At 42.5% G+C, this 19,165-nt stretch overlaps 1 protein-coding gene across 3 annotated transcripts in view; it reads left to right on the forward strand.

Moving 5' to 3' along the window:
- Nucleotides 1-19,165, forward strand: part of CPNE4 (copine 4) — a 381,425-nt gene that overhangs the window by 104,183 nt on the left and 258,077 nt on the right. For all 3 annotated transcript variants that reach the window (XM_073333244.1, XM_073333242.1, XM_073333243.1), the window contains one exon: nt 14,463-14,650. In XM_073333244.1, the coding sequence (XP_073189345.1) occupies nt 14,471-14,650 (180 nt within the window). In that variant the 5' untranslated portion in view covers nt 14,463-14,470. The remainder of the gene's footprint in view (nt 1-14,462; nt 14,651-19,165) is intronic.

Raw genomic sequence — 19,165 nt, forward strand, 5'->3', positions numbered from 1 at the left:
ACTACAGGCTGAGCAAGTGCAGAATGGTGGTAGAATGTGCATTTGGACGTTTAAAGGCGCGCTGGCGCAGTTTACTGACTCGCTTAGACCTCAGCGAAACCAATATTCCCACTGTTATTACTGCTTGCTGTGTGCTCCACAATATCTGTGAGAGTAAGGGGGAGACGTTTATGGCGGGGTGGGAGATTGAGGCAAATCGCCTGGCTGCTGGTTACGCGCAGCCAGACACCAGGGCGGTTAGAAGAGCTCAGGAGGGCGCGGTACGCATCAGAGAAGCTTTGAAAACCAGTTTCATGACTGGCCAGGCTACAGTGTGAAAGTTCTGTTTGTTTCTCCTTGATGAAACCCCCCGCCCCTTGGTTCACTCTACTTCCCTGTAAGCTAACCACCCTCCCCTCCTCCCTTTAATCACTGCTTGCAGAGGCAATAAAGTCATTGCTGCTTCACAGTCATGCATTCGTTATTCATTCATCACACAAATAGGGAGATGACTACCAAGGTATCCCAGGAGGGGTGGTGGAGGAGGGAAGGAAAATGCCCCACAGCACTTTAAGCACAGCACTTTAAAAGTTTACAACTTTAAAATTTATTGAATGACAGCCTTCTTTTTTTTGGGCAATCCTCTGTTGTGGAGTGGCTGTTTGGCCGGAGGCCCCCCCACCGTGTTCTTGGGCGTCTGGGTGTGGAGGCTATGGAACTTGGGGAGGAGGGCGGTTGGTTACAGAGGGGCAGCAGTGGCAGTCTGTGCTCCATCTGCCTTTGCTGCAGCTCAACCATACACTGGAGCATTCTTGTTTGGTCCTGCAGCAGCCTCAGCATTGAATCCTGCCTCGTCTCATCACGCTGCCGCCACATTTGAGCTTCAGCCCTGTCTTCAGCCCGCCACTTACTCTCTTCAGCCCGCCACTTACTCTCTTCAGCCCTCCACCTCTCCTCCCGGTCATTTTGTGCTTTCCTGCACTCTGACATTATTTGCCTCCACGCATTCGTCTGTGCTCTGTCAGTGTGGGAGGACAGCATTAGCTCGGAGAACATTTCATCTCGAGTGCGTTTTTTTTTCTTTCTAAGCTTCACTAGCCTCTGGGAAGGAGAAGATCCTGTGATCATTGAAACACATCCAGCTGGTGGAGAAAAAAAAAGGGACAGCGGTATTTAAAAAGACACATTTTATAAAACAGTCGCTACACTCTTTCAGGGTAAACCTTGCTGTTAACATTACATACATAGCACATGTGCTTTCGTTACAAGGTCGCATTTTGCCTCCTCCCACCGCGTGACTACCCCCTCAACCTTCCCCCCTCCCTGTGGCTAACAGCGGGGAACATTTCTGTTCAGCCACAGGCAAACAGCCCAGCAGGAATGGGCTATACTGAGTGTCCCTGAAGAAAAGCACCCTATTTCAACCAGGTGACCATGAATTATATCTCACTCTCCTGAGGATAACACAGAGAGAGAAAGAACGGATTTTGGTTGAATGCCAGCAAACATACACTGCAATGCTTTGTTCTACAGTGATTCCCGAGTATGTGTTACTGGCCTGGAGTGATAAAGTGTCCTACCATGAAGGACGAAATAAGGCTGCCCTCCCCAGAAACCTTTTGCAAAGGCTTTAGGACTACATCTAGGAGAACCGCAAATGCCAGGGCAAAGTAATCCTTTCACATGCTTGCTTTTAAACCATGTATAGCATTTTAAAAGGTACACTCACCAGAGGTCCCTTCTCCGCCTGCTGGGTCCAGGAGGCAGCCTTGGGTGGGTTCGGGGGGTACTGGCTCCAGGTCTAGGGTGAGAAACAGTTCCTGGCTGTCGGGAAAACCGGTTTCTCCGCTTGCTTGCTGTGAGCTATCTACAACCTCCTCCTCCTCCTCATCTTCTTCGTCCCCAAAACCTGCTTCCGTATTGCCTCCATCTCCCTTGAAGGAGTCAAACAACACGGCTGGGGTAGTGGTGGCTGAACCCCCTAAAATGGCATGCAGCTCATCATAGAAGCGGCATGTTTGGGGCTCTGACCCAGAGCGGCTGTTCGCCTCTCTGGTTTTCTGGTAGGCTTGCCTCAGCTCCTTCAGTTTCACGCGGCACTGCTTCGGGTCCCTGTTATGGCCTCTGTCCTTCATGCCCTGGGAGATTTTGACAAAGGTTTTGGCATTTCGAAAACTGGAACGGAGTTCTGATAGCACGGATTCCTCTCCCCAAACAGCTATCAGATCCCGTACCTCCCGTTCGGTCCATGCTGGAGCTCTTTTGCGATTCTGGGACTCCATCATGGTCACCTGTGCTGATGAGCTCTGCATGGTCACCTGCAGCTTGCCACGCTGGCCAAACAGGAAATGAGATTCAAAAGTTCGCGGTTCTTTTCCTGTCTACCTGGCCAGTGCATCTGAGTTGAGAGTGCTGTCCAGAGCGGTCAGAATGGAGCACTCTGGGATAGCTCCCGGAGGCCAATACCATCGAATTGTGTCCACAGTACCCCAAATTCGAGCTGGGAACGTCGATTTAAGCGCTAATCCATTTGTCAGGGGTGGAGTAAGGAAATCGATTTTAAGAGCCCTTTAAGTCGAAATAAAGGGCTTCACTGTGTGGACGGGTGCAGGTTTAAATCGATTTAACGTTGCTAAATTCGACCTAAAGTCCTAGTGTAGACCAGGGCTTAATCTACCTTGCAAGCCATTTTCTGGAATGTTAAATGGGGTCATTTTGTTGCTAGTATAGCGCACTAATCCACTCTCTCTGTGTCCCACCTCTAATGACTAAACCACATAGAGTTTTAGAAATTTATTATTTACTTCAAACTTATAGATCTGGCCCTTTACTCCAAGCAATAAAGGCTCATGCATTTAGATCCACAGCTCCCAGGTTCAATCCCTGAAACTCCAGCAGTTGGCCTGGTCAGGTGCTCTATGGGGATCTAAAAGCATGAGCAATTATTACTTGAGCTTTAGCTTGAAGGCAATAGTAGATTCATAGACCTCTTTAGGTTCTCCAGATGCTAGAGGGGGACAAAGGCACATTTAGTGTCACACTAGTTTTCAATGTGCTCCAGGTATATAGCCAGGCCAATGTTTTTAAACTTGGGTGCTTTAAATTTAAGCATCTAAATAGATGATAAGGCACCTAAATCAGTGGCCTGATCTTTGGGAGTACTGAGCATCTGCAGTTCCCATTCATTTCAGTATAGATTTAGGTATCTCTGGACTCCCAAGTGTAACATTTTGCCCATGTTGCTTTGATGTATTCCTTTGTCATTTTAGTCAATGGGATTAGATGACCTGGTGGTGAAAGCACCCAAGTTTGTGAACACTACTGTCAGGGTTCCCTCCCCACTCTGAACTCCAGGGTACAGATGTGGGGACCCGCATGAAAGACCCCCTAAGCTTATTTCTACCAGCTTAGGGTAAAACTTCCCCAAGGCACAAACTATTTTTGCCCTTGGAGGGTACGCTGCCACCACCAAGTGATTTAACAAAGAATCAGGGAAAGGACCACTTGGAGTTCCTATTTCCCCAAAATATCCCCCCAAGCCCTTATACCCCCTTTCCTGGGGAGGCTTGAGAATAATATCCTAACCAATTGGTTACAAAGTGATCACAGACCCAAACCCCTGGGTCTTAGGACAATAGAGAAATCAGTCAGGCTCTTAAAAGAAACAGAACTTTATTAGAAAGAAAAAAGGTAAAAGAAACACCTCTGTAAAATTAGAAGGGAAGCTAATCTCACAGGGCAATCAGATTTAAAATGCAGAGGATTTCTCTCTGGGCAAAAACTTTAAAGTTACAAAAAGAAAACCAGGAATACACCTTCTTCTCAGCACAGAGAAAATCACAAGCCAAAACAAAAGTTAAACTAATGCATTTCCTTGCTAGTACTTACTAATTCTAATGGAAGTGGATTGCTTGCGCGCTCGCGCTCTCTCTCTCTCTCTCTCTCTCTCTCTGGCAAGCACACAGAACAGACTGACAAAAGCTTCCCCCGCACCCCCCCACCCCCGATTTTTAAAGTATGTTGTCCCCTTATTGGTCCTTTTGATCAGGTGCCAGCCAGGTTACCTGAGTTTCTTAACCCTTTACAGATAAAAGGATATTGTGCCTCTGGCCAGGAGAGATTTTATAGTACTGTATACAGGAAGGTTGTTACCCTTCCTTTTATATTTATGACAACTACAGTCTCTGCCATCAATATCACTGGTGGAACTGCAGGGAGGTGATTTACAGGTCCTAAATTTGCTAGTTCACATACAGTTAGAAAGAGAATTTGGTTGAAGATGGGTCCTCATTTTGGGTAAAAATTTGAATTGTTTCTTTGTTTCTTTATTTTTAACCTAACTACTTTATTAATCTTTAAAACCAAAATAAAAGGAGCCATTATTCCATATAAATGGTTACTTCATGGTGATATTAAGGTGTGCAACAGTATAAAAAGACCCATTTTCTCTCCTATACAGCACACATTTCCCATCAAATTCAATGAGCTGTCCATGCATATCTGAGAACAGAACTTGACCCAAAGCTAATTATTGTTGTATGGCATATATTTAAGAATGGATGTACATGTTAATATTCAGAATATGAGCACAACCTTATTTACTGTGATCTAAAAGCACCTAAAGACCACTGATTTGCAGCAATGTGGTATGTCTCTCAAAATCCAGTCAGTCAATATTGCCTTTTAATTTACCTACAGGTTTCAGAGTAGCAGCCGTGTTAGTCTGTGTTCGCAAAAAGAAAAGAAGTACTTGTGGCACCTTAGAGACTAACAAATTTATTTGAGCATAAGCTTTCGTGAGCTCAAGCTCACTTCATCAGATGTATTCAGTGGCTGTAGCTCACGAAAGGTTATGCCCAAATAAATTTGTTAGTCTCTAAGGTGCCACAAGTACTCTTTTTCAATTTACCTACAGTGACTCTAGCTGGATAAAATTAACCACAAAAAAACAATGTAACACACAGGACTTGATTAAAAGCCCATTTAAGTCTATGAAAAGACTGCTGTGGACTTCAGATCAGGACTACGGTCAGAAGGCCCTTTGCCTAGAAACTATATCCTCCCTACTTTTTGAGATTCAGTGTCCAACCAATTCCAGCTGTTTGAACTCTACATCCAGAATGGTTGCAGCACCTTTAAAACTGGAGTATACACAATTGCCACAGTACATGAAGCTGCGTACACTAGAAAGGGGATTCTTGGAAGTCCCACGTAAAAAATGTCTCCACGCAATTGAAGGAAGGGTTGGGATGATCTGATAAGAGTTCACTGCCTCTCTGTTACTTATTATTTGTCACTGTAGCACTTAGCAGCTCTAGTCATAGATCAGTCCCCCATTGTGCTCTGTGCTGTACAAACACAGAACAAAGAGCTTTCAATCTAAGCCGTTGTAGTGGGACCACGAAGATACTTAGGTGTTGCAACACTGAGCATCATGACACCTAACTTTTAAATGTCTAGAAAATCACAGGAAAGATACAGTGATCCTCCATGATGAGTTAGGATCCTAGGCTCCCTATACAGTTAACCGGGACAGAGAGGCACCATAGAATCATAGAATATCAGAGTTGGAAGGGACCTCAGGAGGTCATCTAGTCCAACCCGCTGCTCAAAATAGGACCAATCCCCAACTAAATCATCCCAGCCAGGGCTTTGTCAAGCCTGACCTTAAAAACCTCAGAGGAAGGGGATTCCACCACCTCCCTAGGTAACACGTTCTAGTGCTTCACCACCCTCTAGGGAAAAAGTTTTTCCTAATATCCAACCTAAACCTCCCCCGCTGCAACTTGAGACCATTACTCCTTGTTCTGTCATCAGCTACCACTGAGAACAGTCTAGATCCATCCTTTTTGGAACTCTTCAGGTAGTTGAAAACAGCTATCAAATCCCCCCCTTGTTCTTCTCTTCTGCCGACTAAACAATCCCAGTTCCCTCAGCCTCTCCTCATAAGTCATGTGTTCCAGTCCCCTAATAATTTTTGTTGCCCTCTGCTGGTTGCTTTCCAGTTTTTCCACGTCCTTCTTGCAGTGTGGGGCCCAAAACTGGACACACTACTCCGGATGAGACCTCACCAATGCTGAATAGAGGGGAACGATAGAATACCATCCACAAATGCCAGCATAATAGGTGTGGAGTTGCCTTAGCTAGCCAATGGAAGAAGCCAACTAGAGGGGTGTGTGTTAATCCCCACCCTTCTCTTGGAGATAGACACCCAAGTATTCCTTTGTCATTTGGGCTACAGGCAGGTGCCTATCTCTGCTAGAGATCCACAAATGGGAACCAGCTGCGTGGAGTCAGGCAGCTTAGGCACCTAAGCCACTTTGTGAGGGCATGAGTTAGGCATCTGCCTTGCTCCATGCAAAATGGCTGAAGGAGGAAATGCTGCTCACCTTAACTTCTAGCCCAGTGGTTAGAATGCTACTGGTTTGGGAGACCCAGCTTCCATTCCCTCCTTTCTCCCCCTCTGGCAGAAAGCATTTGAACAGGGGTGTCCCATCTCTCCAGGGAGTGCTCTCGCCACTGAGCTATGGGACATTTTGATGTGGGGCTCTCTCAAGCTATCCTGTTTTAAGCTGTTCCACTTTGGATAAATACTGAAAGAGTGATTGGAGCTGGGGTATTGGACCTGGTGTCTCCCACCTCCCAGGTGTGTTCTCTAATTACTGGCTACAGAGTATGTCTCTTTCTGGCCCAATGACTATTTATTTAAGCATTTATCTACAGTGGAACAGTCATTGGGCACATCCCAGACCAGTGGTCTAAGCTCTAGGCTAAAAGTTATAAGGTGGGCAGTACAACCACCACCTTCCCCTCCCTGGATTTTGAATGGGCCACGATGTGGTCAGAGTGCTCAGAGATCACCTACCAGATTGGACCCTGCATGTGAGTTAGGAGGCTGAACACCAATCTTCCACAGACTCACAAATTGCTCTGGGGCTTAGCTGGGAGATAGGTTTCAGACTCTGGGCATGTGCCTAGGTGCCTAGGAAACTTTTACCCTAAAAAACTTAAGTGCTGAGTGAGTTTAGGTACCTATAGGGTTCAGTAGGAGTTTTGATGGGTCCCATTGAGACAAAACTGGAATTTAGGCACCTAAAAACAAGACTTAGGCACCTAAGTCTGGAATTTAGGTACCTAAATACCTTTGTGGATCTGGGCCTGACTGCTTAATCATCCCTGCCAGTGATGACTTATCCCCAGCATTCATTAACCTATTTCTAAAGAACAAATTGTTGTCTCCTAGAATGCATTTGATTGTACCAGATGTTGGATATTTTCAAAATAATTCTTGAGGGGGAAACTTAACCCATGCACCAAGATCCTCACTGTCTCCCCTGCTTTCCTGATTTCAAATTGAACAAGCTAAACCCTGTGCTATGCTATCAGCATACTTAGTATATTTTTTGGAACATGTAAAGTGTAAACATTTCTAGTATAATACAGTTTCATATACTGGTAAATATATCAGTAAGTTTGTTTGCTAGTTGATGTTGACTTTTTCCTTAGAAGCAGAAATTATGTTTACACAGAAAAACGTATAAAGAAATTCTCCACGCCTTTCACCTGCATTCCCCCTCTACTGGGTCCATGTGGTTTATCACTGGCTAATGAGAAAAATCCATATGGGTGTTGGGTTGAAATATTGGCAACATATCACTGACTAAGGCAATATTTTACAGTTCTTCTGAGGAAATGAAATAGAATGAATAAGGCAGTGAACAAAAAATTCAGCATGATCTGACCCGAAGAGGGTACTTTCACATCCCACTTCGTCCACTTGTCTTTTGTATCCACTCCATCTCTCCCCCTCAAAGGTAGCTGTTCATCAGTGAACAAAAACCATATAAACTTTGAAGGAATAATGAAATACTAATGAAGCAAAGAGAGGAGATTGTGTAGCAAGCAAAAATGAATACTCTAATTTATTCCTCTATCAAGGATATATCTGTATAATTGACTATCAGATTGCATAATAGGCTAACTTCTAAGTGAACCATAAAAATAATACTTTTTTTAGCTGCATATTGTAGGCTCAAAATCTATTTTATGAGTTCCCCGTTTCCTGGTAACATGACATCAGTAGAGCAACCCAAACTGGTGATTATATAAAGAGAAGAATATAATGGAACAAAAGAATAAGGCTGCAACTTGATCTTTTTCGTTGATAAATTTAGTAATTGTAAGAACTGAAGAAAAGGCTGCAGTATTAAAAAGGGATATAACTTTATAGTTACTCACCATTCAGAAAAAAACAGCCTATGATTGCTGGGGGAGGAGGAAAAATACATCTCTTACTCTCCGGATTTTTTTTCTCCCCGGTTTTGAAGTCATCCGGTTTAAAATAATCATCAACTGATTACTGCACAAAGGATGACATTTCAGTAGTGATATAAAATGTGTATGATGTAAAATTAACCTGGTTTTCAAACCAATTTAAATATTGGAATAGCGGAGGAATAAAAATATCTTGAAATCTAGTGGATGAGGCTGTTGCAGTACTTCCTGAAGGAGGTTGGGTTACAAGGGCACACAGAGATGTTCAAAGGCACAAGTGGCAGTTTGCTGGCAAACTCCACTTGGTTTTCAGTGGGAGTTAGTCATCTAACTGCTGTTTGTGCCTTTGAAAATCTCCCCCACAGTCTTCTCTCCACCATAGCTGACTGAAACTTGTGTGGGATAGAACTAGGATACATAAGGAATAGAAGAAAGTCCTGGAAGTCTGTGGCAAAACGCCAGTTGACTTCACTGTGGCCATGATTTCTCATGTAATTTTTAGCCATATGATAGATTTTTACCAACTGTTAGTTACTCCCAGCTTTAATATCTTTTAAAAAGTTATTGAATGTTGTTTTGGATTTTTGGTAGTACTTGTTCCAGGTGTGTGTTGGGGTGTTTAGTTGTTGAGGTTTAGTTGACCTACCAAACCTCAACAACATACAGCCTAGAGATAGGGTGACCAGATGTCCCCATTTTATAGGGACAGTCCTGATATTTGGGAGTTGCTTTTTTTTATATGGGCTCCTAATACCCCCCCCCACCCCCACCCCCCGTTCCTGATTTTTCTCACTTGCTGGTCACCCTATCTAGAGATCTTCTTCCCTTCAAAGCAGTGGTTCACAAATTTTGGGCTTGTTTGAATGCTTCAGAGTAGAGGTGACTGTGTGAGTCTCTGGTCCACCCCCCTCTTGTTGTTTTTCAAACCACAGCTGTGCAAGTCAGCTTGTGATATGCCTTTCACTTAACTGAGAAGTGTCCCACAAAATGATACAATCCACGTGGCAGTAAATTGCAGAATATATTGGTGAAGTTTATACTATTGCTGGTGTGCTTGTAATTCGTGATTACAACCATTTTAGGGTATCTGTGCTAATCCGTTACATACATAACATTCCAGGCGAGTCAAAATTAGACATAATTTAAGAAGCCCATCGTACTCCAAATTTTTGGGTGCTATCCAAACCAAACTCTCTTAAAATGTCATCTATAGTTCACCTTTAAAGGTCAGCTATATTAATTTGTTTAGATCCCTATTCACAAGAGCATTTAAACATGTGCTGTTCTCAGACCCAGTCTAAGATGGTTGTAATGACAAATTAAAAATAGACCAGAAGACGCTATAAATTTGAACAATGTGTTCTGTCATATTTTGCAGTTTGGATTGTAGCATTTTATGGCATGCTACTCAATTTAAGCATGTGGCTCTTGAATAGGGAGAGACTTAGGGCATGTCTACACTTACCTCCAGAGCAATCGATCCAGCAGGGGTCGATTTATTGCATCTAGTGAAGATGCGATAAATTGACCACAGAGCGCTCTCCCGTCGACTCCGGTACTCTACCGAACTGAGAAGTATAGGTGGAGTCGACAGGAGAGTGGCAGCAGTCGACCTACTGCAGTGAAGACACCACAGTAAGTAGCTCTAAGTCGACTTCAGCTATGATATCTATTTTTATAGCTGAAGTTGCGTAACTTAGACTGATTTAGCTCATCCCCCCGCCCCCCTCCAGTGTAGACTAGGCCTGAAGCACATATTTAAGGCTTTCCTGAACTAGAGCTTTAATTACTCATACTGTCACATGTCACAGTTCCCCTTCCTCCCCTTAATAATGACTTTGGGATATGTGTGTATCAAATTGTGAACTCCATTTTGGATTAGGAACTCCATTTTGGATTATGTGCTGAACACAGGTCTTAACTTGCCCAATGCAGTTTATTGAATTGCATTCTAGGCAGCTGCCTTGCCCAAGAAAGGCACTTTATCCCTCTTTGGAGGACTATCACAGAGAAATGATCAAGGCAGCAATCTGGGGTTAATATCCTTGAATGATTCTCATCCACTGGAAGACCAATGGAACAATGGGTTTTCTATATAGTGTGACATGCCTGACTGGGGGAAGGGATTAGAGATTTCCAGCTAAGCACATGGCAAAAGAAGACTGAGACTATGTAAGAAGGGGTGCCACGCTAAGTACTGGGGAGCCGAGCATTGCCACATGCAGGATGTTCAAGGGAGAATGGGAAGGATGGATTCCACCAGGCCTGAAATGTTGATCAACCTCAGACACACAGATAATGGGGTGAGATCAGACCAATGGAAAGTGCATATGAGGACTTCTGTTGTTTTTCAAAGACCTGTAACAATAAAGTGATTTTTAAGAGTAAAGTGACAGTGGTTAAGATATTCCTTTGCTAAGACTCCATTCCTTGCTTTCTTACCACATTGGGCTTCTAGAAGGAACCTAGTGCTCACAGCAAAAGAGGGACTCTGAGGTTGCCTTTGAAGTGACTGGGAGTCCCAGACACTGATTTTTGGAGTCTAGGGTAGCTAAGTGCTGGCACCCCATGTTCCAAGGAAGGACATCAGGCAAGAAGTCTGAGCCTAGGAGCGTGCGTTATAGACCCAAAGCTAGAAACAGTGACTAGATTCTAGCCAGACCCAGTTGACTTAGAAGCACATAGAACCCAGAGACTTGCAAAAGACTGGTGACCATTTCGTAGGTTATTGCGTCATTGGGTTGTAACTAGAGCTGGGTGAATTTTTTTCAACAAAAAATGTAGTTTAGTTGACCCCAAACTATTCAGGTATTTGACACAAATTAGCCAAATAGTTTCAGTAAAACACAATAAACAAACACATTTCATAGTCATTCATAACAAAAAGGAGTAGTCACTAGGCTAGGGAAAGACAGTGTGAAATCACTCTTTAGCCTGGGTGGTTACAATACTCACCTAGAATGTAGGAGATCCATATTCAACTCTCTGCTTCCATGACTATTTAATTATTTATACAAAGTGGAACAGCTTCAACAGCAGAGACCAACACCTGTCTCATAGTCAGGGTATTGTCTTGCAAGGTAGGAGATCCAACTTCAAATCTGTTCTCGTCCTCAGACAGAAAGGGGAATTGAACCTAGGTCTCCAACATCCCTGGTGAATGCTCTAACTGCTGGCCTAAGGCTTTTAGGGGAGGTCACTGTTGCCATCTAGCCCTTTACAAATGCAAAAAACCCAAACCAAAACAATTTGGGGTCAAATTAAACATGTTTTGTTTGACCTGAAATAGATTTTTTTTTTCAAATTCATTGAAATTTTTCACAATTTTTGAATTTTGTTTGAGCCCATGAGAATGACAGAAAATAATGATTTGAGGAATTGTTGTAGACAGAAAACACACGTCTGTCATTAGTGAGAGAGAGAGTTCCAACCCTGATATTCTATGAAGGGACCTCAGGAGGTCATCTAGTCCAACCCCCTGCTCAAAATAGGACCAATCCCCAACTAAATCATCCCAGCCAGGGCTTTGTCAAGCCTGACCTTAAAAACCTCAAAGGAAGGAGATTCCACCACCTCCCTAGGTAACGCATTCCAGTGTTTCACCACCCCCTTAGTGAAAAAGTTTTTCCTAATATCCAAGCTAAACCTCCCCCACTGCAACTTGAGACCATGACTCCTTGTTCTGTCATCAGCTACCACTGAGAACAGTCTAGATCCATCCTCTTTGGAACCCCCTTTCAGGTAGTTGAAAGCAGCTATCACATCCCCCCTCATTCTTCTCTTCCTTAGACTAAACAATCCCAGTTCCCTCAGCCTCTCCTCATAAGTCATGTGTTCCAGTCCCCTAATCATTTTTGTTACCCTCCGCTGGACTCTTTCCAATTTTCCCACATCCTTCTTGTAGTGTGGGGCCCAAAACTGGACATAGTACTCCAGATGAGGCCTCACCAGTGTCGAATAGAGGGGAACGATCACGTCCCTTGATCTGCTGGCAATGCCCCTACCTATACTTCCCAAAATGCCATTGGCCTTCTTGGCAACAAGGGCACACTGACTCATATCCAGCTTCTCGTCCACTGTAACCCCGAGCTCCTCTTCTGCAGAACTGCTGCCGAGCCATTCGGTCCCTAGTCTGTAGTGGTGTATGGGATTCTTCCGTCCTAAGTGCAGGACTCTGCACTTGTCCTTGTTGAACCTCATCAGATTTCTTTTGGCCCAATCCTCTAATTTGTCTAGGGTCCTCTGTATCCTATCCCTACCCTCCAGCGTATCTACCTCTCCTCCCAGTTTAGTGTCATCTGCAAACTTGCTGAGGGTGCAATCCACACCATCCTCCAGATCATTAATGAAGATATTGAACAGAACCAGCCCCGCTTCATCACTTAGACACATATTCCTAAATTTAATTTGCATTCTTTTAAAGTCTGCATTGACGTGTCATTGTCCTTTCCTCGTTCTGAATGTTGAAAGTTTCTGAAATAATTGTGCCTTTTAGATTAATGGTGGTGCTGTTGATGTGCTCACATTGGTTTTTTAACTATTTTGAATGAAAAAAGGACCATTTTAATTTCCTTCCAAAATTACCAAACGTTTGCTTTTATTGAAACAATTCTCTGCGGATGTGAACCTCTGAAAATAAGGGTGTTGCATGGAGGGCAGCAAGGAGGATTTAAAGAGGCCACAGAAAACAGATTGATAATCTGGAAATGTTAATCCTGCTCTCTAGCAGAGTATGAATTTACTTGTTTACAGCTCTTACCTTGGCGGGGGGCGGGGGAGGGACCCTGAAAGATAAGCCACATATTAGAGGAGTCAGATTTGAGAGGTCAAATTAACCTGTGAAGTTCACACATGACCGAACAATTAAAGTGGTCCAATATTCCTTATTGGCACAATAGATCACATCACAGTTTTGATGCCACTGCTTCATTGTTATACTGTTGGCAACAAAAGCTTGAGCTGCAATATGGGTGATAGTTGTTGAATCGTTTGTATTAAGCTAGTGCCCTTACACTCCATTTTTTCAGGCACCGTACAAGCTCTTAAGACATGGTCCCCGACTCGAAGAACGTACAATCCGTAATGATGAGATTTACCCATATACATTCTTTTGCTCTGCTGACTATGCCATAAATATAACACTGACCTGTGGAGGTTATGCTCTGTAGTGAGGAGGATGGGAAGTAGAGAGTAAATATAATTCAGGTTTTATGTGTACTGTTGCATCTTTATGGTAGGGGCTTTCCCTTTGTAGGGTTATGTGGAAGTACTAAAGTGAATGTGCACCTTTTGTTAAGTGGCGTACAGCCAAATGGAGACTGAGCGAAGGATGGCTAAACTCTTTTCATTAAAATGTTGTATTGGTTTGAACTGAGGGACTCTGAGGGCATGTTCAGAATTACATCCAATGAGCCCTTCAGCCTGGGGAAATGTGGTGCTATGTATTATAAAGGGCAGAAATAAAGCTGTAAATAGAGATGGTTGATACTTGTGAAGTTAAACTTCAGATCTGAAGCTTCCCAAAGTTCTGGGGTGAGGCTGATGGGTTTCAGTTTGGATTCGTCTGATTTATGTTTTGACTGGACTTTCTCTGCCCTGTACTGACTGACTCTTTGCTTCAACCCTCCCCATTCCCCTTCCTCACAGTCTCCACCACAGTTTCATTCCACACTTGCATCTCCATCACTCTGGCCCCCCACACTCCTACCCTTCACTTTTCTCTCCGTTTAGCTAATGCCCACCTAAACAAACACACACAACCCAAAATATACTCTGGAACTAATCTGTTGTTTGGTGCCATCATGTTGTACAGTCTGCTGGTATGTCCAACTCTTTCCCTCACCTTGAGACTGTTCTGTCTATTTAGACTATAAGCTCTTTGGCGCAGGACCATCTGTGTTTGCACAGTGCCTAGCACAGTCGGGCCACATTCTTGGTTGTCCTTTAGGCACCATCAAACTAATAGAGCCAAATAAATAATCCATGCAACTATCAAACTTTCACATTTATAAATTATTATTCTATATTTAGACATCTTCCAGGGTTTAGAAAAACTCTAGAAATTTTCATTTGACTTTGCTATGAATCTCACCCATGATATTGGGAGTCCTTTTTTTGGCACAGCACTGAATTGGATCAGGTTCCAGGTGAACAGAAGGTTTGCACTGTGGATAAATTGTTTTTGATCAACCCTTTTTCTCTCTTCACAGAACAGAGAATGCAGAAAATGAGCAACATCTATGAATCAGCAGCAAATACCCTGGGAATCTTTAGCAGCCCATGCCTGACTAAAGTGGAGCTGCGAGTTGCATGCAAAGGCATATCAGACCGGGATGCCCTTTCCAAGCCAGATCCCTGTGTCATCCTGAAAATGCAGTCACATGGGCAGTGGTTTGAGGTAAGTGGCCAATAAAATGCATATGAACTTGATGCTCCGAGGTACTACAGTAGAGCTCAGGTTAAGTACTATGGTGATGAATGCACTAGATAGATGTAAGAGTGACAAGATGGGTGAGGTAATCTCTTTTATTGGACCAACTTCTGTTGGTCAGAGAGTCAAGCTTACACAGAGCTCTCTCTCACCAACAGAAGTTGGTCCAATAAAAGAGATTACCTCACCCACCTGGTCTCTCTAATATCCTGGGATCAACACAGCTACAACAATAGTAGATAGATGTAATCATTTAAGCCTGATGCAAAGCCCACTGAAGTCAATTGGAGCTTTTCCACTGACTTTATCAGGCCCTTAAAGAATTCTTTGGATTTTCCCTGTCTGTAGTCTAGATAAGAAGTCACGGTCATATAACCATTTCCCTGCCTGCCTGCCCTTCCCTGGCCAAAAACCCAGAAACAAACTTGTTTTTTAAAATAAAAAGTGTTTCAGTGGAGACCAGATAATACCCTGAAATTATACTTTCTTTCAAAATTCTACTGCTTTATGGAGGAAAAAAAACCCAACAACCCACTGCAGAAAAGCCCCAACAAACATTAAATAGTCTGTAAATTAATAGCTTAGGAATCCAGCCAATTCCCAAATAATTCTTCATTACTCACTGTTTCCACTCTTTCATAATAAATCTGTGGGATACTTCCCTGCCATTTCTGCCTCAGAAAATCTCCCACATAAGTGATATTTATAATGAAATATCAGATTTTATTTTTAAAAAGTACTCCCTCTTTTGTCTGCTTGAGGATTCCTCTTTGATTCTCCTGATCCTTTACAGTAACATAGATTTAGAATGATTTAAGAATGAGAAAATTCTTATAATAAGATTATGCATGAGGTTTTGAAGCCTTAGTCTATTTGTCATTTTCAATAAGCGGTGGAGGTTATACAACAAATTAGTCAACACAATTAAAACGTTAAAGCTGGATATTACAAAAGAGTTCTTTTTTCACAAGATTTTCTCTTCACATATTGCTGACTTGCAGTGTTGTAGCTACCATGAGGCCTGATAGATGGCTTAAAAAACCCAACAACTCTTTGTTAATGAAGTTTCCAAGTCACTTCAATATGTGCACACATGACATATATACAATTATTTTTCCTCGTCTTTTACTGCATTAAAATCCAGCTCTGCGCCACTTTATAGAAATGAAAAACGACTGACAAAATGCATGAAGTTTTTTCTCTATGCAGCATAAGAATGACACCCATGTTAGATGCGGATGAATGCTCCATCATATTCAATCAGTAGGCAATCCCAAAAGTTGCAAACTGACTTTTTTAATTAAACCTGTCTCTTTCCCCCTCCCCCCGCTCAAATCTATAATCTTAATTGCATAATAGGTGTAATGTGATTGATAATTCAGAATAAGATACATGCTTTGCAAATAAGAAATGGAAACATATACTAGAAGTTTAATTATTTAGAAAAACCTCCTGATCCACTGCTAAAGATTAGTATGTGGTGTTTAATGGAGCTAAGTGAATAGATTGCAACAAATTTGGCAAACTTCACCTTTTCTTTCTGATTTGTACTGCTGTGAACAGAATGTGAAATTCTTGAATGTGTCTATTTGTGAATTTCTAAAAGGAAGAATTCTTGGTGTAGAGATTGTTTGTTTGAGTTGTAAACTTTTACTACAGTTTATGTAGTAATTTAAATCAATGAATTTAACTAACCCACAAAGCATTGTGTATATTTAGTTGTAATCGCAATTCATGCTATGTTGATTAGGACATAAATAATCCAAACAAAAAACAAGCTGCTTCCAGCGGCTCCCATTGGCTCCCATTGGCCTGGAGCAGCGAACCGCAGCCACTGGGAGCCGCGATTGGCCAAGCCTGCGGACGCGGCAGGTAAACAAACCAGTCTGGCCCAGCAGGGCTTTCCCCACACAAGCAGCGGAACAAGTCTGGGAACCACTGGTCTAGATAATATTCAGTCCTATCATGAGTGCAGGGAACTGGACTAGATGACTTCTCAAGGTCCCTTCCAGATCTACGATTCTGTGTTCCTGTCAGTGCTGCAGAGACAACATAGATTTGATAGGACAAGATGTTTTCTATTCTGGCTCATACATAATTAACAAAACTTAAGTTCCAGTTGCTGGGCTCAGTTGAATGAAGTTGCATAGATATAACTGAAGACAGAATTTGGCTGGGAGAATCTTCCACTCATGGTGATGAACCGGTCAAGAAGAGCAAGGATGTGATTTTTAGATTGCAGATGGCTGATCATTTTTCTAATTATCTTTTTATGGGTAAAAGGATCATATTTGATCCAGAAACCCTTGAGAGGCAAGAAACATAAACTCTAGCATGCCATTTTTACAGTCACTTTGAGGTACTCCAAAAACTATCAGTCAGGACTGCCACTGTAAATCTATATGTAAATACTTATATCATCCCATATAAAATTCCTTTAGAGTGATATTTGGCACATGGTGCAATGGCCATGAATAAGGTATTCAGATGATGGACTGGGAGTCAAGAGACTTGGTGTTTATTCCCAGCTCTGTTGCTGACTGCTCTAGACTCTTGGTCACGTCACTTCACCTCTCTGCACCTCTGTTTCCCCTCCTACCTGTTGTCTGCCTTGTCTGTTTCGGTTGTAGTCCCTACACTGTGAAACTTCTCTCGTATGATGTGTACGTCTTCATGGGGGTGGGTGGGGGGGAAGAAGTGTGTTCTTATCTCATTTTGCCTAGCTTGGGTTAAACTAATACTGAAGGCTTGGCTGGTAATTTGGGTTAGCAGCTCAAATTAAAGCCTATAGGGAGCTGGGGAGCCTGCATCTTTGCTGCTGTTTTAATTCCCATTACCTATTCCAGGTTAAGAGCATACCTTTTTCTGCAGTGAAGACACACCCTGTGTGATTGTACAGTGCCCTGCACAATGGGATTCCAATTGTAGTTGGGGGGCCTATAGACACTATTCTAATACAAATGATGATGATGCGTGCCCAAACCCTTCAGGCCACATTACACTATGATATGTCTGTTTATGCAAAATACGCTATTGAAAAACAATTTTAAGAGTTTTTTTTTAAATGGGTTTTTAGTAGGACTATTATTTTTGCATCCCTCTTCCTGTTAGACTAGGTGCCTTACTTACTATAAGTCCAACTGGACAGGGACTCATGTACATGACCTAAATATCTTTTTCGCATCATGTCACAATATTAAAAATCTGACATCTCAAGATGGTCTAAGACTGGACTTGAGCATTGCATGGAATAGCTGGGAATCTCCTGTTTCTTGTGTTATGAATTGCCCATTCCTAGCCTGAGGTAGGAAGATGTGACAAAACAGAATTTAAATTCATGGCACTTTTATGCACAGAAGAGCTGTGTTGTAGTCCAAGACTGACTTTTGCCTCTCCTGGGTTTTAGGCAAGTATAATTTGAGGGGAAATATTCTCCATTTAAAATGGGAGAGAAGGAAGAACATTTCAATGGCAAGTTGTAGGCTTTTTTTTAATGGCAGTTGTTTGAACATGTTTGAGGGATTAAATTATTGGAATAAGTTGAAGGGAGATGGATTGGTGAACCAAAGGAGGAAAAGAAGTCAAAGGTATATGATAAGTTTGTTTATCACATAATTTATTACCACCACAGATGGGGTATGCTTGCATATAGTGTATGTGTGCACATATATAACACTACAGTCTTGCTCTGAGGTGTGCTGATTATTGAAATTGTTGTAGCTGGTAACAGGGAAGATAGTTTTGTCCTGTTTGCTGGTTATTATCTACACATGGAAAGCAGGAATATTACTTTGAAAGCTTGATAGGTTGCAATGCTCTGTCTGGTCATATTAGGTTAAATGAGATCAGGAGGTGTAATATTACGTGAAGCAGCCAGATGGAATGTGATGTCTGCCCTTTTATATTATGAATTTGAAAAGACACAGCAGTTTTGGAAGACAGTGACCGCTTTTGTGAGTTTTACAAATACAGTCCTCTCTGTAGCACTATTCTTACAGCCAGCAGCAAATAGGAGGGTATCTGCTACCTGGGAGATTTGTTCAGGTCACTCCTTTCTTTTGTAAGTGTTTCAAACCCTTTTGGCATTTTGGAATAAATACAATACAGGTAAGTAAAGTGCCATCAAAAGATAACACATGACCAATAAATTATATCAAACATATAAAGAGAACACAGAAGAATACATTCTCTATAGAAATGAAACTACTCAGTCAATGAAATATTAGCAAGCTCAGAGCCAGCCTTACTGCACAGACAGACCACGTGTCCGCCTAAGGCAGTGCACTAGAAAGGTGGCAAAAAATGGAGCCGTTCGTCCCCAACCTATACTCCTCCTTGCTCCGATGCCTTCCTTTTCCTCCACCTCAGAATTAGATCTCATTGTCTTCCCTACAACTGTCTCTCTCCTTCCTTGTGCTAAGTTTTAGATTTTCTCCCCTCGCCATTACCAGCAGGGTTTGTGGTTTTAGGAGGAGAAGTGTT

This window comes from Lepidochelys kempii, chromosome 2 (genome assembly GCF_965140265.1).
Source record: "Lepidochelys kempii isolate rLepKem1 chromosome 2, rLepKem1.hap2, whole genome shotgun sequence".
NCBI classification, from domain to species: domain Eukaryota; kingdom Metazoa; phylum Chordata; order Testudines; family Cheloniidae; genus Lepidochelys; species Lepidochelys kempii.